This window comes from Cynara cardunculus, assembly GCF_001531365.2.
Source record: "Cynara cardunculus var. scolymus isolate 2C chromosome LG 4, CcrdV1, whole genome shotgun sequence".
NCBI classification, from domain to species: Eukaryota; Viridiplantae; Streptophyta; class Magnoliopsida; order Asterales; family Asteraceae; genus Cynara; species Cynara cardunculus.
In genome coordinates, this window is record NC_037531.1 from 17,956,888 (window position 1) to 17,975,076 (window position 18,189).

Below are 18,189 nucleotides of genomic sequence, written 5' to 3' on the forward strand. Positions count from 1 at the left end.
GGGGGGTTATATAGGATGAAAGCGCGCCAATTTTTCAAACCTGACAATACAGTGACTTGCAGCTGAGGGACTTCGAGAGAGAGAATAATGGTGATGCTGTGCTTCGTGTTGGATTTACGGACATTATCGCCTCCTTTACTTCGAGATCTAAAGCAGGTAAGAAGCAATTAGCTTATGAACATTTAAGTTGATTGATGATTCTTCTCCAAACATCTGATTCAATCCGCAGAATTTCAATCTATTTAACAACAATCCGTTTAGTCGTTTTTGAAATAAGCTATCGAATCATGCAAACACGCTGTTTGCCAGTCATTACTGCAGCTAGCAAATTTCTACGCAATTTCAAGTCCTAGAGGTCATAAATCGATCTCGATTTCGAAGTCACTCCTTGATAGGATCGGGCTTTGCTATGTCTTCAGGAATCGAATATCATGTTCCACAGAGGTATGTGATTACTGGTATATTCATACAAATGTTCAGTTATTTTCGTAGGTCATTGGTGTTTGATACTGGTAAGATCGTTTTTGTTTAATTTTATTACGTGATGAATTAACACCAATGTAATAAGATGCGAAGAATGTTCAAACTGGTGCAACTCCGGGTTTTGAAAAATTTAATTTTAGGTACAAACCGATTGAATACTGAGTGAGATTTGAAATTCTAATGTTAGGTATAAACAGATTGAATACCGAGTCAGCAGTAATTATTACTTAAATTAATTGAAAGTACTAAAATATTATATGCAGAATGGACGGACTCCATCTGTTTCTAAAATCAAAATCAGAGACTGTGCTTTGACATTTTTGGTTTAATAGGCAAAACTCATTTGCTTCTTTATCAAACAGCAACTTAGTTGTTGAAGTCAAGATTTAGGTATTCTTGTATTGCAATCTGAATATCTTATGTCAGGTTTTAAGTTTGAATCTGTTAAAGTCTTGAATTGCACAAGGATGTGCTCTCAGTTTTGGGTTTTCTTCTTATAAGCGCTTTGTTCTTTGGTTCATGTTTTGTAGCAGATGAAGGTAGCATACAGGCCAAGTGGGGATTTCAGTCTCCGTGATTTTCACCATGCTGTTAACAACTTGCCAAGTGATGGTTTCTTACCAGAACTCAACAATCATGTAGCTATCTCTTGTTGTGGTAATAGGTTTTCTGTGTTATCAGAAATAGTTAGCTCTCAAGAATACTCATACTTTATTCCTTCTGTTGCTTATAGTTTCTTTTACTCATTTTCCATAAATTCATTCTCCTCCCTTGCCAGCAGATGCCCTCCTTGCAAGTGTCCTTAATGATAAAGTTCTATATTCATGGGGACGTGACTGTGAAGATGTTGGAAGAAAAGTGATCGTCATTAGTTCATGTCTACTTGAAAATTTAGATGCTGTGACAAAGAAGACTCTAATAGTGAGCTATTTTAACAACTTGTTCTTTGTAGCATTTGCTTGCTACTGGATTTCTGATGTAAACTATTTCAAATTCTTAATTCTGGATGGTGAATCACTTCCTTGTAGGATGCAGCAGACAAATGTATTTCAGTGGATTTTGTATTGTTGGTGTCAAGTGGTCTTGGTGATCTTTCAGAAAGTATCAACAACTTTCTTAAGAATATATGTGATCTTGAGAATTGTTCGTTCCATAATCATCTTCCAGGTTGTACTTTTCTTCTAGTGTACAAAATATCATCTAAGAATTTAATAGAACACTTCTTTTGAATGATATTAAACTACTAAAGCTGTGTGGCTGTGTTACATCACTAGTCATATGATGTTCATAAATGGTAAATTGAAATTACTTGGAAAGAGTATCAAATGGAAGTGAACTGTATATACTAAGTGCTTTTATAGAAACTTCTTGCAGATGCAAAGGTGTTGTGTGCCCTGGTGAAAAAATGGCTACAGGATTTGAGGGATGAAGCAGAACATCTGCAGGCTCGTGTTAAGTTTAAGAGAAATCTTCTAGGCTCTTTAAACCAAATATGCTGCAATCTTTTTCCATCTTTCGATCTCATCATTGATGAGTTCAAACCCTGCCAGGTATTATAGCTTTACATAATCCATGACTGAGAACTAACCCCACTCTCATAGCATCATAATTGAAATATTTTTAGGATGATATGAAACTCGAGTAAAAAAATGCTATATTAGCAAAGGTGTGAAAGATCTTCTGATTAGAGAAGATTGTTTTATGTAGGAGAACCAAATTTTGTAGGAGTGGGATTTGATCAAACTTTTCCAACTTGAGTTTGAGACAATCCTTTCCTGGACTAACATTTCTTAATACTTATTGGACAGCAATACAAGCCATGCCCTCACGAGACAAACTTACAACTGTACAAACATCCAATTAAAAGTTTACACTTACTCTTCTTCTCTATTCTCTCATTGTGAAAGAGAGGCTTAGAAAACACATTGATCTTTTATGTTGTTTTCCACTTTATTCTAAATAATAAATTACAAATATTAGGCATGCAGGTGTCATGGCTATCCATTGGATGATGAACATGGAAACGGACCAGTGAAGTCCACTTCTTGTCCAGTCACTGGCAATGAGCTTGGCACACTTGATTTGATCGAAAACTCTCTGAAGGTCGGGGAGCAAACAGTCCTGCTCATGCCGTCCTTTCACTACTATACAAAGTTGCAGCATGTTACTACACATATAGACTTTAACGTCATTAACAGAACCAACTTAGCTTCTTTAAGCGAAGGTAAACCTCAGACCCAATTCCTACTTGCAATCCGTGAAGAGATCTATACGATCAAAGTTCTTTAGTCATATGATCCTAATGTACTTATTCCAGCTGCAGAGAAATAACAAACACATATCTCCAAACTTCTGGTTTTATTTTTGGGTTAACTTCTGTGATTTTAAGTTGTCTGTAAGGAGTCTTGATGCTTGGGTGGGTCTAGTATTTTAGAAAACCAAGAATTTCATGTCTAAGGTCTCTGTCAGTCGGTATTAGGGGATCAAAGAAACAATTTGTTAAGAAGGTAAAAGGATCTGAATGAACCAGTTAACTTGGAATCTCCAAGTTCTATAATTTTCCACTTTCAGCTAATTGTTGTTTATAGCATGCTCTTGTTATTTACTCTGCTTTACTTGTTCGTCTTTTGTAACAGGGTTGATTGTAGGGACTCCCTTTGTTGTTGGCCCATCTACTTCCCTTGAATTGGATGATACTGACCAGATGGAGTTAAACAACCAAGGTCACCAAATGCTGCCCTTTCTGGTTCATGTTTCTCAATTTCATTTTTAACAGGATCTTAGATGATCATAAACTTTCTGCAGTTTCCAATTTCAATATGTTTACAGTTAGTACATCTGCTTGTTCCACTGTTAATTCCACAAGTTTTCCTTGGATGTGAGTTTGCAGTCTTTCAAGGGCTTTGCAGTGCCCTGCATTTTCTAGATCAGGGCCTGGTTTGCTCATCCAGATGTAACACAGAGACTATGAAGGAGACACCATTCCAGTGTTATTACATCCTTCTGCCTTCTGATAACGGAGTGATGCTGCTCAGGGTGGGTTCTCTTCCTTCTGTTAACTGTAGTCTGTTCGAAACTGGCTTTTGGTATTAATCATGCCTCATACATCCAATCTCTTTTGTTTAGAGAAGGCTAGAGACAAAGTGAGATTAGAACCCCTGACCTTGTAAGGTTTTCACCTATGGAATGGACCCAAATACCACCAAGCTAAATGCTTGATGATCTTTCTCTTTCTTTATGTCTCTTACTTTTTATGACTCCTGCAGAGGCTTGCAGGATCAGAAGAAGTGATACCTATCCCTGATGTTAGCCAATCATTCGAGTCTACAGAAGCTAAGGATGTTAGAGATTCTATAAAGTCCTCTTTACTTGAGGTTGGAGTTCTTAAATTATTAGCTCATATAGTATCAATGTCTCTCTTAGGCTTAGCAAATGCTCCATAGTTTCAATATATGATGGTCTAATGCAGCGTGGCGCATGGTATTGAAATGGCATCTAGGTGATCCAAATATAGTCTCAACAAGCAAAAAGCACGACACATGTAAACCAAAGCCAATAATGGATTGTAGGCTCTTGTTCTTGTTGTAAAAAAGCATTTTTTTTGTTATTTTGAAAGAAAGAAACAAATTCTTTTGGTAGGCAACTTATCGCATTTTAATAATCAATATATTACTCTAAATTTACCCCGAAGGTAAATGAAAGTAGTTCTTATCCTAAAATAGTAGCATAACCTTGCTGTATGTCTGAAAATTAGTTGGATTTGATTATCCTTCTCGAATACGCTTTGGCAATTGGAAATTAGAAACTAAAATGCTTTTTATCTAGCATGTACTTCTAATATGCCACAAGTCATGCCATTTTTATTCTATTATGGTGCTCAGATTGAAGAAAGGGGCTACAATCCCATCCTGCACGAACGAGGATTCCATCAAAGACTAAATGTGCTTGTGAAAGAAAGTTTGCATTTTGGGTAGATATCTTCTCTTTTAGAATCGAGTCTACTTGGATAAATTTATAAAAATGGTAACAGAATCCAGTGGATTCTGATTGCCATTTTCCTTCATTTACACACATTAGCTTGGCTTCAGTAGAATGTAATATCTAAGGATCATAACTTATCTTGGCTCTCTACGTTTCCAGGTCATTACCTACCAAATCGGAAGAGTCACCTCCTGAACCAACTTCAACTAGAGAAGATTCTTTAAATGACTCTGGACCTTCAAAGCAAACAATGAGTATGGTAGGCTTTGAAGAGGAAATCCCACAATTGGAAATGAATTTTGGACCAGACAAAATCACAGCACGTATAACAGAAGAATGGGAACAGCTAATAGTCAATGAAATTCCTAAAATCAATTCTCCCACTTGTGTTTCTAAATCAAAGTTGGATCCGCTGGCCCTCTCACCGCTTGATAGCAATAAGCCACTAGACGAAAGAACTTCAAGGATACTAGAGAGACTAGAAGTACCAAGAAAACTAAAAGCTAAAGTAGCTTCACCGGTCATCATCACCTCAAGCAGTGCCCCTATTGATGCATGCATGCTAACAAAAAAGCCTCTTATACCATTTCAGCCAACTCAAACTTCAGATACAGGAACCATTGCAAGCCAGCCAATGAGACCCAACTTTCAGAGGCTGAAAAGGAAACATAGGTAAATGTACATCACAATTGCAGATATTAGAGTGATCCCACCAGCTGAGATTCATGAGGTTGGCTCACTTCCTTCTTTTCAAGTAAGTGTTCTTCCAAATTCCTAGTATGCTTGGTTCTTACATGCACTACTTGAATGAGATCAATCTTAAGAAATGTCCCTGAAATGACATGATTTTAGTTTTGTAAACCTGAATTTAAATGATTAGAAACTGCATGTTCAGCATATCTGAATGAATATCTGTCATATTAGCAATTGGAACTGTTGGAGTCCCACATCAGCTAACATAGTCTATCTAACCTGTATATACATCGGAACCCCTCTATATGAGGACCCTTTTAGAGAGGAATCATAGATTGCACATATTCTAACATGACCTAAATTGGGTGATCCTTCTGAAAACTAGTCTAGTTTTCAAATTTGCTAAATTGAAAATACTCAAGAGTTAAGAATTTAAATTTGTAACTATTTTAGTGTTCAATTTCTAAAATTACTCAAAGAGTCAAGAATTTAATTTCCCTTGATGCTTATTAGCAATAGCTTAGATAGTTGGACAACAAGATGTAGAATCAAGCCAAAAGATATTCAGCCATGAGCCATTAATTAGAATGATTGGCGGGTATAACGTTTTCCTTTTCTTGTTTCTTGGAGTAATATGTCCGCTGATAAAATATAGGATAGTGGAATTGTGGGGGGAGTTTGGTTTGCAGGATATCAATCGAATCAGATGGCATTGCGATGGTCAATTATGTTGACCGAATTCCATTCCGATCGTTTGGTATACCATGGAATGGAAGTGAATTCAATACATTCCACCAACCGTGTATTTCATCATTCCATCGTAGGGAGGAAGGAATTAAATTCCAAACAGTTTTCTTAAGATGACAAAACTATCCTCATTAAACCAATTTTCTTAAATTATTATATTTATATTTCAAGAAAAATAAATAAAAAAACAAATTCAAAGAAAGGGTATTTTGTTCATTTTCATCATTTCATCCCAATTCCTACATTCCTTTCCGATTCTTTCCAGATTCCAATTCCCTTGACAAATTCCATTCCTTCAGAAAACATTCTGCGAACCAAATGCCCCCTTAGAAGATAGAGAGAACAACAACCATTCATCTATGGGAATTGGTTAATTATCAGATTGAACTGCAGAAGTAATGAGACTGACGAGAAAACACATCAAAGAATGGTCACTGTTTCTGGTCAAGACCCTTCATCTTATGCAACAGAGGCCTTATTGCTAGAGTAGATTCATCATGGATGTCTAAAGACTAAACTTGTACTCTTGACCCTCCAAGAGAAAAGAAAGTTAGAAAATTGTAATCGTGAGAATATGTGGAACCCATCAGATTACACTCCAAAAGACCCCTTGATGAGAGAAGGGAGGTTCCAATATATATCAAGGATAAAAGCTTCAAGTCTAGCTGCTGTAGGATTCCAACACATCCCCCTTCAATGGAGGCTAGACGGACATAAATTGTCCTAGAGTGTCAGAGGGGATATTGGGGAGAGAAGGAAGATTCCAGCATACATTGAGGAGAGAAGGGTCCAAGTCTAGCCGATGTGGGTCTCCAACATATCTCCCTCCTACGGAGGTTAAATGGGCAGAAATTGTCCCATAATGTCTGGGGGGATAGACGGGTATAGAGTGCCGAATCCTTAGAGGTGTAGACCTGGCTTTGATACCATGTGAGATTATGTGGAACCCCACTAAATTACACTGCAAAAGAGTCTTTGAACGGATAAGAGAGTTACCAACATTTATTGATGATAAATGGTCCAAGTCTAGCCAATGTAGAACTACAATACTAATATTAAAAAATTAAGAGTTAACTAAACACAGAGGTGTTGTATTGAATGTCAAGTGGCGGTATTAGACGACATGGTTGAACACGAGATTTGTTACTGTTTTTTGAGTCAAAATGCAAACAATTTAGACCATGTAATACTTGCAGAATTTTCAAAAGTGAAGCTACCTTTTTGTTTGGTGGATAATGACTGATGCATTGTTACCTAACGCATTATTCTTAATTCTTACCTATTCGTTTGTCTATAGGTTGCATTTCACATGAGAGTAGCAGTTCAATTTTTTAGAAAAAGATAGTCATGACCTTGAAGGTACTATCTCTAGGAAGGGGATGACAATATTAGTAAGAGAATTTCATCATGGTTTTAAATTCAAAAAAGGAGGAGAATATTTGTTCATGCATCTATAGGGTTGTATGGAGCATGAGATTTATTCAACAAATGTTTTAGAAGGCAAGGGGAAAGAGGGATTTGAAAAATTGAAACCATGACCTCCAAGGTTCTACATCTTAACCAAAAGGTTATTGGTCCATGGTACCTGGATTACCGGTAGAGCCCAGCCTCCCACGAAGCCAAGGGTTCAAACACCATCAAGAGAAGTGTGCATATATAAATATTATAAACTTAGAGAAAGATAATTCCACTTAGGATAGGGGTCGAATCCCATCAAACTAAATGCTTGATGACAAGTAAAAGAACTCTGTCAATTAAGAGAATTTTATTAAGGTTTTACATTTTGAAGTAGAGCCAAGTTCATTCAAATCTGAAAGGAGAATATCTTTACATATTTAGATCCCTTATAGAAGAACTCGGGGTGAATCTTTTACGAATTTACAGCCAACTCATTTACAATCTTTGAATAGGCTTGATCAATAGCCAATTCTTTCATCCAACTCCAACCTATTAAATCTCGACCAAAATTGGTTCATCCATATGGTATATAAATTATTAGACAACAAAATAGAATTTAACCAATCTTGTTCGTCGTTTGCAAGTTTACCAGCCAATCGATTTGCTGCCTTTTAGATAGACCAATATGGTAAAGATTGTTTCACCTCTTTGATCTAACCATTATGAATTTATGACCTATTAAGAAAGAAAAGGAACTCTTTATAATTGCAATAATTCTTTCCCCTCAAAAGTCAAAAGGACATTCCCACTGGAGCCCAGCTGATGATTTCCTGCCATGTGCCTGATCTAGGCCTTAAGAAATTTGGTTTAGTCTGCACGTCTACTTTGCAGATTCCTGTTGTGTCTATCTCAAATTTATACGTGTTATTTTCCTCCCACTTAATATTAACCCTGTAAAATGAGCACCCAAAGAGCATTATCATATATGTTTGACTAATCTAATGGGGATAATTATAAGTTAACGTATTCTCGTCAAAATTTTATTGATAACATATCCCTTCAGAATGAAGGTAATCAGGCACATTTGTTGGTTCTTGCATTTAATGTGTCTCATGAATGGACCAGTCAAATGACAACATGCACAATGACATTTTCAAATATATCAGAAGATAATGGATTTAATAAAAATCGTGTTAGAAGGCAAATTAACCTAGTATATTAGAAAGATAATGGATTTAATAAAAAATTTCACCCTCTCATGGACAAGGAGAAATTATATCATCATCACCTTGTGTAGGCACATACTATGTCTTGTAAATAATAGTACAAAAAACTAGCCTCTAGCGTAGTTCAGTTGGTAAATTGGTGGAACGACTTTCCCAAATACAAAACAAGTAATGGTCCGATCTAGTCCCCTGCTAGCCTTAGCCGCTGAGTGATCCAAAAAATGCCCCCTTGCATTGGTGACCTTGGGGGCAGTTTTTGCCTAAATAGTACAAAAAAACTAAGCACTTGAAAATTCCTGTTAATAAAAACGGCATTTAGTGGCAACGATATTCATTATTACTGGATTTCAAAATTCAAAGAAATATTTACATCTTGATTCAATAATTAGGAAACTAGTTGGTATTTCTTTTATTTCCCGCCACCCACGACCTAATACATCATACACATTTCTTAACAACAAAAAATTAAATTTAAAGAAACAATATCTACTTAATTTGCCAACCCAACCACCATGATGAAAGGATGACACCATGCCATTACTGTAGCATCTTTCTTTGTTTAATCCTCCAAAGGGCTTGATGGTGGATTTTTCCTCCTTTTTTATGAATTTTATCCCACTACCTTTGCTGGCAGCCACAACAATCATGGGTGTCGCTATACTCATTCCATTATCCTTTTACAGCTCTCATACTATATTAAAAATATGAAGAAAAAAAAAAAATACAAAACTAAACATTATCTTAGACTTTAGCGGCTCTGATTTTCAAATCTCTGTACAGAGGAGAGAGGGTGGAGGGGTAGGATTTTATGATTCTAGAAGGGTTTGTTTATTGAGGTCTTTGGATGGGCAAAAAGGAAAGCGTTCTCAGAAGTTCTCTTTGTGAAAGTCAAATTTGGTTGACGTCTTGTGTGAGAAATCGGAGGCTAGTTGTTTCAGCTCTTTTGTTGGTGCTGGTGCTCCACAATAGAATACACCTGCAGATTTTCATTCAGACTAACGTTAGGAAACATCTCACATGACATATGATGCAATCGTAACAACTTGTTTTTCCATTATTAATAATATTATAATCTATTCTGACACAGCATTCTATTGTAGGAAGATAAGACTGATAACAATATTTAAAGGGTATTATTTGTAAAAATGACATACTTTCCTTTTTCTTTCTATCCGGTTCAAGAACATGAAAAATTGTTCCACTTCTATTCATTTTCTTGCCTTCCCTTCCAAGAACACTAAATAAAAAACTTGCTTTCTTTTCTTCCCAAATTCGAAACACACTGTTAATATCATCATTTACTCGCCACTGGGTTTAACATCCAGTTTTTTCACCCATGTCAGCATCTTTGTGACGCGAGGAAAACAATGCAAGTAATCCATGGATAAAACTGTCTATGTGGATTAATCTATTTGTATAGTCTGAGAAGGTTAGATGGAAGAGCATGTTCTTTAATTGGGACGGGCAGATTTGGAAGAAAACTTGGCTTTCTCCATAAAGCTTCCCTAGAGGGTTCAGCTTCCCTAGACTGAGAAAGTAATCCCTAGAAGCTTGCTAAATAAGCCACTTTCTATATCATTAAGTCACTATCAAACAGTCATCTATAGCTGACCGAATAAGCTGTGAGTCCCATTAAACTCATTAAGCTGTTTACATGCCCTTAGCCTTTCTTTGATAAACAACATCAACGAGTCAAATGAACACTTGCAGGAATAAAATAACATCATTATGCTACTACATTTGGAACCTTCTGTTGTTGTATCCCTACCTTTTTTGGCGTGATGCACATTTCTTTATTGATGTTAATAAAATTAAAGACCAGGTGACCAGCCACTATAACGGCTGTATTTTAGCTTTTTAAGGTCCAGGAAACATCATGTTCTTAATTTCTGAACTTTGGAGCTATTTTAATAAACTAATCTCCAACTACAATGACATAAGATAAAACTATTCCTGGTTATAGGATACCCTTTTTAGGCATGATTACTTTATATGATCCCATAAGAATTTGTCCTATTAAAATCTAATATGAAAAGGACTGCGGTTCAGGAACTATAACGCGTTATTTGGTTTAACTAGGTGCCAGTTATTCAAAGGCCACCTGTAGTGAGTATTGACAAAGAAAGTATAGACTTTGTATTTAGTAGTCAATACAGAAATAGTTTCTAATTTGGATTGTTTTTTTCTTTCTTGATGAAGCAAAAAACACATGTTTTAGGCCACCACTCGTACAAGTCATTTTTTGACTTAAATTTTTACTGATAGGTCTCTATAAAGTGACTTAGAAATGTTCTCTCCTTTCAAAGTTGATGAGCATCTATTTTGTAACTTGGAAAAGGGAAGGGAAAGCTAAGTTGGGTGCGAGGTACTAAACCTTAATAGGAATATCTAAGTTGGAGAAAATTCAAAATGAGAACTATAAATATTTTGAGGATTTGAGAATCAACTATTTCATGTATAATTCATGGTGAATAACCCTGAATAAATCATGATTTATTCATCATGGATAAAACATGAATAGTTGATTCCCAGATTCTCAAAATATTTGAGTTCTCATTTGAACCTGCCCCTATTTAAGTTTAAATTCTAAAGAAACAATGAGAATGATTTAGTAGAGGGACTCACCTATTCTAGAGCCCGTGTGATTAAGAGCAATGCGTTTGTAGACGTTGCGCCAGTTGGGTTTGGCAAAGTGCGACTTAACACGAGTACCCGAGACAACATCAACCCCATTTTTCGCATGATTAAGTGACTGAAGCATCGTGATTAGGGCAGACCGAGCGTCACCTTCCTCATAAACACTTGTGCAATAGTTGTGCATCTCTATGACCCCATTTTTGTCCATTTCTGCAGCCTCATCCATAACACCTTTAAACCAGTCAAAAGAACCCTGTTCCCTAGTGACCCAATAGAAGTAAGCTCTTGTTGTTCTAAAGTTATTCGCGCTTGGTGGTCCTGATTTATTCTTTTGCACCGTGCTGCCATTTTCCAAGGCATTATCTTCCTCTTGTTTGGCCTTCATGTTATTGACAATGTCTTTCACAATGCTGATCATAGGGGTTGCTCCAATTCCTAACCCCACTAGCAACACCACGTCGTATTTCTTGTAGTCTTGTGCTGGTGCTCCATATGGACCGTCGATTAAAACTCTTGGAAAACTGTCCAAAAAATTGATCAACGAATTTAGAGATACAAATCTAAGTTCTAAAACATTTTCCTGTAAACCTCCGGTGCTTTTTCGGGGTCCTTTGGTTAAATAACCTTTTAATAGCTTTTTCTTTTACATCGATGACCTTTTAACAGGTTTGAGAATGTCACTGTTTAACAGAAGAATGTCACTACTTAACAGAAGAATGTCACTTCTATACAATAGAATGCCTAGAAATCTGTCAGGTCATTTAGCTAGATAACACTACATTTTTTTAGCTATTCTTTCTTAATGTTCTGGGTAAGAAGATTTAGGTGAAATACCATTAAATAATAACATGAAAAATGTTGCCAGATGTTTGTAAATTAGGTAAGGAATAATATTTTTTTTGTTGAAGAAGATTAGGTTTCATATCTACCTGTCTAAACCTAAGTGAAAAAAGTCCAAAACTCATACATCTGTTTGTTGCCAACTTTTTCTAATTTGTTAGATGTCTCTATTTGCATGATGTAGACAAATTAAGGCTTGGGGTGGAATAGGAAAGGCGTTACATAATTGCGTTTTTTACAGCTAAACCTTTTAGATTCTATATTAAACTTATCAATCATTTCTAACGCGTGCTTTGTTTGTGCCCACAATATATTCCATCGAAAAAGTAGGGACTAATGAATAAAACGATACTTTTTTGTCCTGTTTTGTTGTATTTGGAAACTTACAGATACTCGATGTCCCGATGGCTGGTTTAATATTAATATAATAGGCAAATCTGGGAACAATTTAACTCTTACTTTGGGTTTTCTCCTTGGCAATCAGCTCTTAGGAGTCCACTTTTTCCATTACGCGGAGGCTGACATACCTACCAAAGACCAAAACACACGTGAGGTCATAATAGAGAAATACACACATCATTAAGGGGCCTAAATTACCAACTTGAAGTCTTGAAATACAATCAGTTAGGGCCTGTTTATTAGCAGCTTAATGAGCTTGATGGGACTCACAACTTATTCGGTCACATATTAATGAGTGTTTGGTAGTGGCTTAATGATATAGAAAGTGACTTGTTCAGTAAGTTTCTAGCGGAAGCTTTATGGAGGAAGCCAAGTTTTTTCCAAACCTGCCTCACCCAATTAGAAAACATGCTACTTCCATCTATGAAAAAACTCTTTGAAACAAAAAATTTCTCACTTTATACAGACGGACTAATCCACACAGACAATTTTATCCATATCGAACTTAATGAAAAACCGAACAAACATGCCCTTAGTTGTTTTGTTTTGTAAAAGGTGTTGAATTCTGAAGTCTTATTTCATTTCTGATTGATAAGAAGTAGTGATGAAGTAAGAAAATGGAGCAATAAGACTGTTTGTTTTTGTAAACTGATCACATCGATTAGACTTGGACCATTTCTCTTGTATATATGTTGCAACCTCCCCCTCTCCTCAAGGACTCTCTCGGAGAGTGATTCGAGGGTTCCAGAGATAATCATTTATCACAGTCTGAATGTGTGCAATTGTCTAGTTTATCCCTCCGGAAAAAAATAACACCAAGTAACATGATGATTACCTCTGAAAAGACTGTTTTTAGTTGCCGAGTCCAATCACCGAGAGTTCGGATATGCACACTTAGGTAGTCATCACCAGGGGCAGAAGTGATGGAAAATGGGTGCCTGTAGATATTTGTTGATCATTAAGTTATAGTTCATTATGCCTTTTTTCATTTAGGTCATTTCCCATAATCAATGGATTAATTAGTGTGAATTTGAAGGTCAAACTCACCATTCAAATGGGGAGACAGCAGCACAGTTGACAAACATGTATTGCCCACTCTTGTATTTGAAGCCTTGAGGTTTTGACATATGAAGTGCCAACACATTTCCAGGATAAACAGCCACCTTTTTAAGACACCAAAATATCATTTCGTGAACAAACGAAGGACAAAATACGAAAATTAACCAAATTTAAGATATGATTATACCTTAAGTATTTTGACTGGCTTGACACTAGATCTGAACGCCCGTATTAATCTCTCACACGCATAGAGCAAGACCGGAACTGTTAAATACATCCACGTCTGCAAATTTGGATAGAAAACTAGATTTATAAGCTTCTTATAAGTTCAAAGTTGTAGGCTCCATTTTAGAGAATCAAAAGTCAAAATCTCCAAAGAAATTTTATATTCATCTCCAACAGCCTCCTCATTTTGGAGATTACAATATGAATTATATTATTAAAATATTCAATACCTTTCATAAAATATATTTCTCTCTCCTATGCATTTAATTTGAACAATTCTCATTGGTACGAAGAATAGAAAATAATTTTTCTTTCATAGGTAATCATATTTGGAGCGTTCTCCAAATTTAGAGAATTTCACCCTCTCTCCTGCTTTCTCCATTTTAGGGAATCTATTAGAACAAAAATCCCCAAAATCTCTATTTTGGATAATCTATTGGAGATGCTCTAGCTTATACCATGATGTTAAGTTGATTTGGAGGTTATTGGGTCAGACTCGTTTCTTGGGCTATGTATAAATGTATCTATATAGAATAAAATGAGAAAATATAGAGGAACTAACCGTCTTCTTGTACCATTCCTTGGTGAGGTAAAGTTTGATACCGTGAACTATGAGCATCGCGTAGACGATAACAAAAAGATGGTGGGAATACCAGAAGGCATTAAATCCAGTGAGTTTCTTTAGGAATGACGGTAGGTTGAGCTTGCCTCGTCTTAGCCATGGGGTTGCGAGTGTAAAAGCGATCGTCATTAGGACTACCATTATAATTCCTGTCCACCCTTCCACTTCCTTCACGAAATGCCAGTAATTCTTGGCTTGATCCCCGAAGAACTGCTGCATCGGCTCGTACTCTTCCTCGGTTGCGTGAATTAGTCGAGGAAAGTCGCATGTTAAATGGGAAATGGCATGTAACCCAACTCCAATAGAAATTGCTACTGCAATCACCTAGAACAATATAGTACCCAAAAGAGTTCAGTAAAGAAACTTTCTGAATTTAAGCCATGTTCGATAACCATAAGCTAACTTATTTTTTAAACTTATTAAAAATACTTGCTTGGTTATCTATAAGGTAGAAAGTAGCATTTCAATAACCTACAAGGGGTGTTTTTCACTTTTTTCCAATTATGCCCTTTATATGTTTCCAAATAATCTTTCAATATAATGCCCTTTTAGCTAGCATCTAGTTTGTCAGCTAGTTTTTACCAAACATGACTACTATCAACCAACAACTAGTTTACCAGCCAATAGCAAGCTTATCAACCAACAACTAGTTTACCAGCCAATAGCAAGCTTATCAACCAACAACTAGTTTTTCAGTCAACAACTAGTTTACCAGCCAACAACAAGCTTATCAACCAACAACTAGTTTATCAATTAACACATGGCTTATCGGCCAACAACTAGTTTTTCAACTAATAGCAAGCTTATCAAACCAACAACTAGTTTTCCAGCTAATAGCAAGCTTATCAACCAACAACTAGTTTTTTCAAATGACGTCTAGCTTATCTGCTAGTTTGAGAAATATAGCCTCAAGACACTATTCGAATGTGAGAATGTTAGACTTACTTTGTGGAAGTTGAGGTTGTCATCAAATGGAACCGCGACACTCAACCTGGTCTTGTTCCTCAGCCAGGTGATGGTGTTCCGACAAACGGGCAACAAAATTATAGCCATGTTTAACTTGAGAGTCTCTGCTGCTCCTTTCGCTATACATACACACGGCCCCAATACTTCGTACACAGCTCGATTTTTGTACTGAATATACTTCCAAGTAAACAAACCAGCCATGATCCCTATCCAAAGTACAATCACCCAACATCTCTGCCAATTATCCTGCAAGAAATACTTGAAATCTTCATACCATCTCTGGATGGGATTCCCGTGTTGCGTAGTTTTCAGCTTTTGACTCAACATTTGGCTCAGGTTTCGGCTTTCTCCTCTCACGTTATGTGTCGGAGCTTGTAACAAAAGCATCTCCAAGTTTTCAATCTGTTTATTCATTATGAATTGTTATGATCTTAATCATTATTCACAATTATTCATAATTATTCACAAAAACACCTTTTTTCCTACCAAACTATTTGTAATGTAGTTGGTATATATAATCATACCATGATGTACCCAAGGTTGTCGGGGTCTAATTCTTCCATGATTAATGCTGCGTATTCATCTGCTTGTTTCTGAATATTTGATAACTTATTGGCTGAAGCACTCAGACTTATAATCTGCATCACATGGGCATCAATTATTAAGACACAATATTCTAATCTACCACTAACTACCCTTTAACTTCTTGTCTATCATACCAAAAGCTTTTATTTTTTATTTTATTGTATAATTTTGGACAATTAAAATTAAATACCTCTCTGACTTCGTCTTCTGTGATCCTACCATCTGCATCTTTATCAACCCTGCATTTATATCTCCAAATATAAAACCTCCTCCCAACAGAAACAGAATAACGAATAAAAAGCAATATCGTGAGAATATATGAAACTTCATTAGATTGCTCTCGGTAACTCTCTTAGAAAGGAGGTTCGAGAAATGGTCCAAAGTCTAGTCGACGTGGGACTTTGTTAGCAGCTTAACGGGCCTAATGGAACTCACAGCGTATTCGGTGAGGTACACACGACTATTTGGAAGTGGCTTAATGATATAGAAAATGACTTATTCAGTAAGCTTTTAGGGTAGTTTTATGCCGGAAACCAACTTTTTTTTTTCAAAACATCCCCACCCAGTTAAAAGAAATGATCCTTTCATCTATGAAAAATCCTTAGTAAACAAAACCTTCCCGGTCTATACAGAATAATCTGCAACGTAACCTTTATTGATAAAGTCCCCTAAAATGCCTCTCCGAAGGAGTCCAGGCGGGTACATAATGTCCTCGGGCTTCGTTAGAGGCATATAAATTGCCGGAGAGTATCGACTCCGGCAGAATCCGATACCATGCCGAAACACATAGAACCATAACAAACCGAGGTTCCAACATATATCGAGAATAAAACGTCCAAAAACAAGATTAAAAACAAATAAAATCCTCACATGTCAAAGAAAGTCTGTAGCCTTGAATCAAAACTCTGATCAGCAATTTGGTCCCAAAACTCCCTCAATTGTGCTTTGTTAATCGAGTCACCTGTTATATTCCTCCTCCGTGAAAGTGCATCAAACAACTCTCCGGCGAACTCTTTGGATTCTTTGTTCATCCCTACCAAATTAAAAAATAAATAAATAAATAATAAAAAAACCAAAATTATTTACAAAATGAAGAACAACAAGCTGGATTTACCAATGCATTCCCCAAAAAGTGAACGTGGAAGTAACCCATTGGTGGTGGCAGTGAGATCACCAAACCGCTTCTCCAGCGCGGCCCACGCCGCGCCGCCGTCCGTCTTACTGATAAACTTCAGCCCTTTGAGCGCATGAGCTGCGGCGGACTTAGTCCGGTCTAAACGACTCGCCGGTTGTCGTTTCGAGAACGACGTCAACCGCTTCAACTCCTCCGACACCTGCCGGATTCTCGCCGAAGCATTTCGCACCACCGACGAACCAAACGACGACCTCTTCTCCAATCCTTTCGCCAGCAACGTCAGCTCCGGATCCTCCACGTCAGCTCCGCCGGCGGTCTTGACGCTGTGTACGGCCACCGAGTCGTCACGGACGTCCAAAGTGATTTCAACGTAATCGTCATTGTTATTAGACTTCACACTGCCGCTACTACTCCCCGGAGCTCCGTCGGGAATATTAAATCTAGCACTTTTCCGGTTACCTCTTTTGTTCAACGGTCCGCTTAACGGACCACTGAACGCCGCCCTGTCAACGCCGATCACCTCCGTGTCGGAGTGGTAATGATCATGGCGGTTGTAATTCTCCGGCAACCCACTTCTGCCATCATCAGTTCCCATATTTTGCATTTGCATCCAAATCTAATTAACCAATTATAGAAATGAAATCAAAAAAGGGAAGTGGGTAGGGTGGATGTTAATAAGAAGAAGAAAAATGTGAACAAGAATGGTGGAGTTGTAAAATGTTGAGGAAACGAAGGATGAGAGGCCTCCCACTTATATGCATAAAGCGTGTGTGACATGGAGAGAGGAATAAAAGAAGTCAACGAATGGGTTTTATGACCAGCTCCTGATCTTATTTCATATGAACACCTTTACAAATATAACCGTATTTCTTTTGTCCACTCATTTATTATTAATTTTTTTATTAAGTTGGATATCCAACCCGTTATACGAGCCGATTAATTCTAGGACGATCACCTATTTTACAGATGGTTCGAAGTTACCGTATTTGAACCTCCATGGTCACAAGGGGATTTTTATTCCTCCTTGGATTTTTATTACTTTAATGATGGTTATTCGAGTCAGTTTGAATGTAATTCAACTAATTTTAAAAGATTTTGAAGAACGGCTAATATTTTTTAAGGGTGTGTTTGGTGTCCAGACATGACAGAATAGAACAGTTGTTCAACATTTGGTAAGATAAAACTGGACAGAC

At 36.9% G+C, this 18,189-nt stretch overlaps 2 protein-coding genes across 2 annotated transcripts; one reads left to right on the forward strand and one right to left on the reverse strand.

Moving 5' to 3' along the window:
- The first annotated feature begins 87 nt into the window (after nucleotides 1-87).
- On the forward strand, nucleotides 88-5,330 carry LOC112510963. The gene is made up of 12 exons (XM_025116316.1): nucleotides 88-156; nucleotides 310-444; nucleotides 1,014-1,137; nucleotides 1,262-1,404; nucleotides 1,512-1,650; nucleotides 1,858-2,033; nucleotides 2,464-2,707; nucleotides 3,120-3,206; nucleotides 3,374-3,519; nucleotides 3,750-3,857; nucleotides 4,365-4,453; nucleotides 4,624-5,330. The coding sequence occupies exons 1-12, from the start codon at nucleotides 88-90 to the stop codon at nucleotides 5,138-5,140; spliced, it is 1,977 nt and encodes a 658-aa protein (XP_024972084.1). The 3' UTR covers nucleotides 5,141-5,330.
- Nucleotides 5,331-8,845: 3,515 nt separating this feature from the next.
- Nucleotides 8,846-17,606, reverse strand: LOC112511051 (respiratory burst oxidase homolog protein C-like). Its single transcript, XM_025116422.1, has 12 exons — nucleotides 16,976-17,606; nucleotides 16,732-16,894; nucleotides 16,052-16,100; nucleotides 15,801-15,914; nucleotides 15,256-15,678; nucleotides 14,251-14,634; nucleotides 13,651-13,746; nucleotides 13,452-13,567; nucleotides 13,240-13,342; nucleotides 12,465-12,532; nucleotides 11,154-11,686; nucleotides 8,846-9,504 (listed from the first exon to the last, which is right to left on the reverse strand). The coding sequence occupies exons 1-12, from the start codon at nucleotides 17,604-17,606 to the stop codon at nucleotides 9,395-9,397; spliced, it is 2,790 nt and encodes a 929-aa protein (XP_024972190.1). The 3' UTR covers nucleotides 8,846-9,394.
- Nucleotides 17,607-18,189: the final 583 nt, after the last annotated feature.

What these genes read in the sequence shown, in the direction of transcription:
- LOC112510963 (XM_025116316.1), top strand. Translation starts at nt 88, where the DNA reads ATGGTGATGCTGTGCTTCGTGTTGGATTTACGGACATTATCGCCTCCT. An exon ending in GAATATCATGTTCCACAGAG is followed by an intron (nt 445 to 1,013) that starts GTATGTGATTAC and finishes CATGTTTTGTAG; the next exon opens with CAGATGAAGGTAGCATACAG. An exon ending in ACGGAGTGATGCTGCTCAGG is followed by an intron (nt 3,520 to 3,749) that starts GTGGGTTCTCTT and finishes TGACTCCTGCAG; the next exon opens with AGGCTTGCAGGATCAGAAGA.
- LOC112511051 (XM_025116422.1), bottom strand. Translation starts at nt 17,606, where the DNA reads ATGCAAATGCAAAATATGGGAACTGATGATGGCAGAAGTGGGTTGCCG. An exon ending in ACTTTTTGGGGAATGCATTG is followed by an intron (nt 16,895 to 16,975) that starts GTAAATCCAGCT and finishes TTAATTTGGTAG; the next exon opens with GGATGAACAAAGAATCCAAA. An exon ending in TCACACGGGCTCTAGAATAG is followed by an intron (nt 9,505 to 11,153) that starts GTGAGTCCCTCT and finishes GAAAATCTGCAG; the next exon opens with GTGTATTCTATTGTGGAGCA.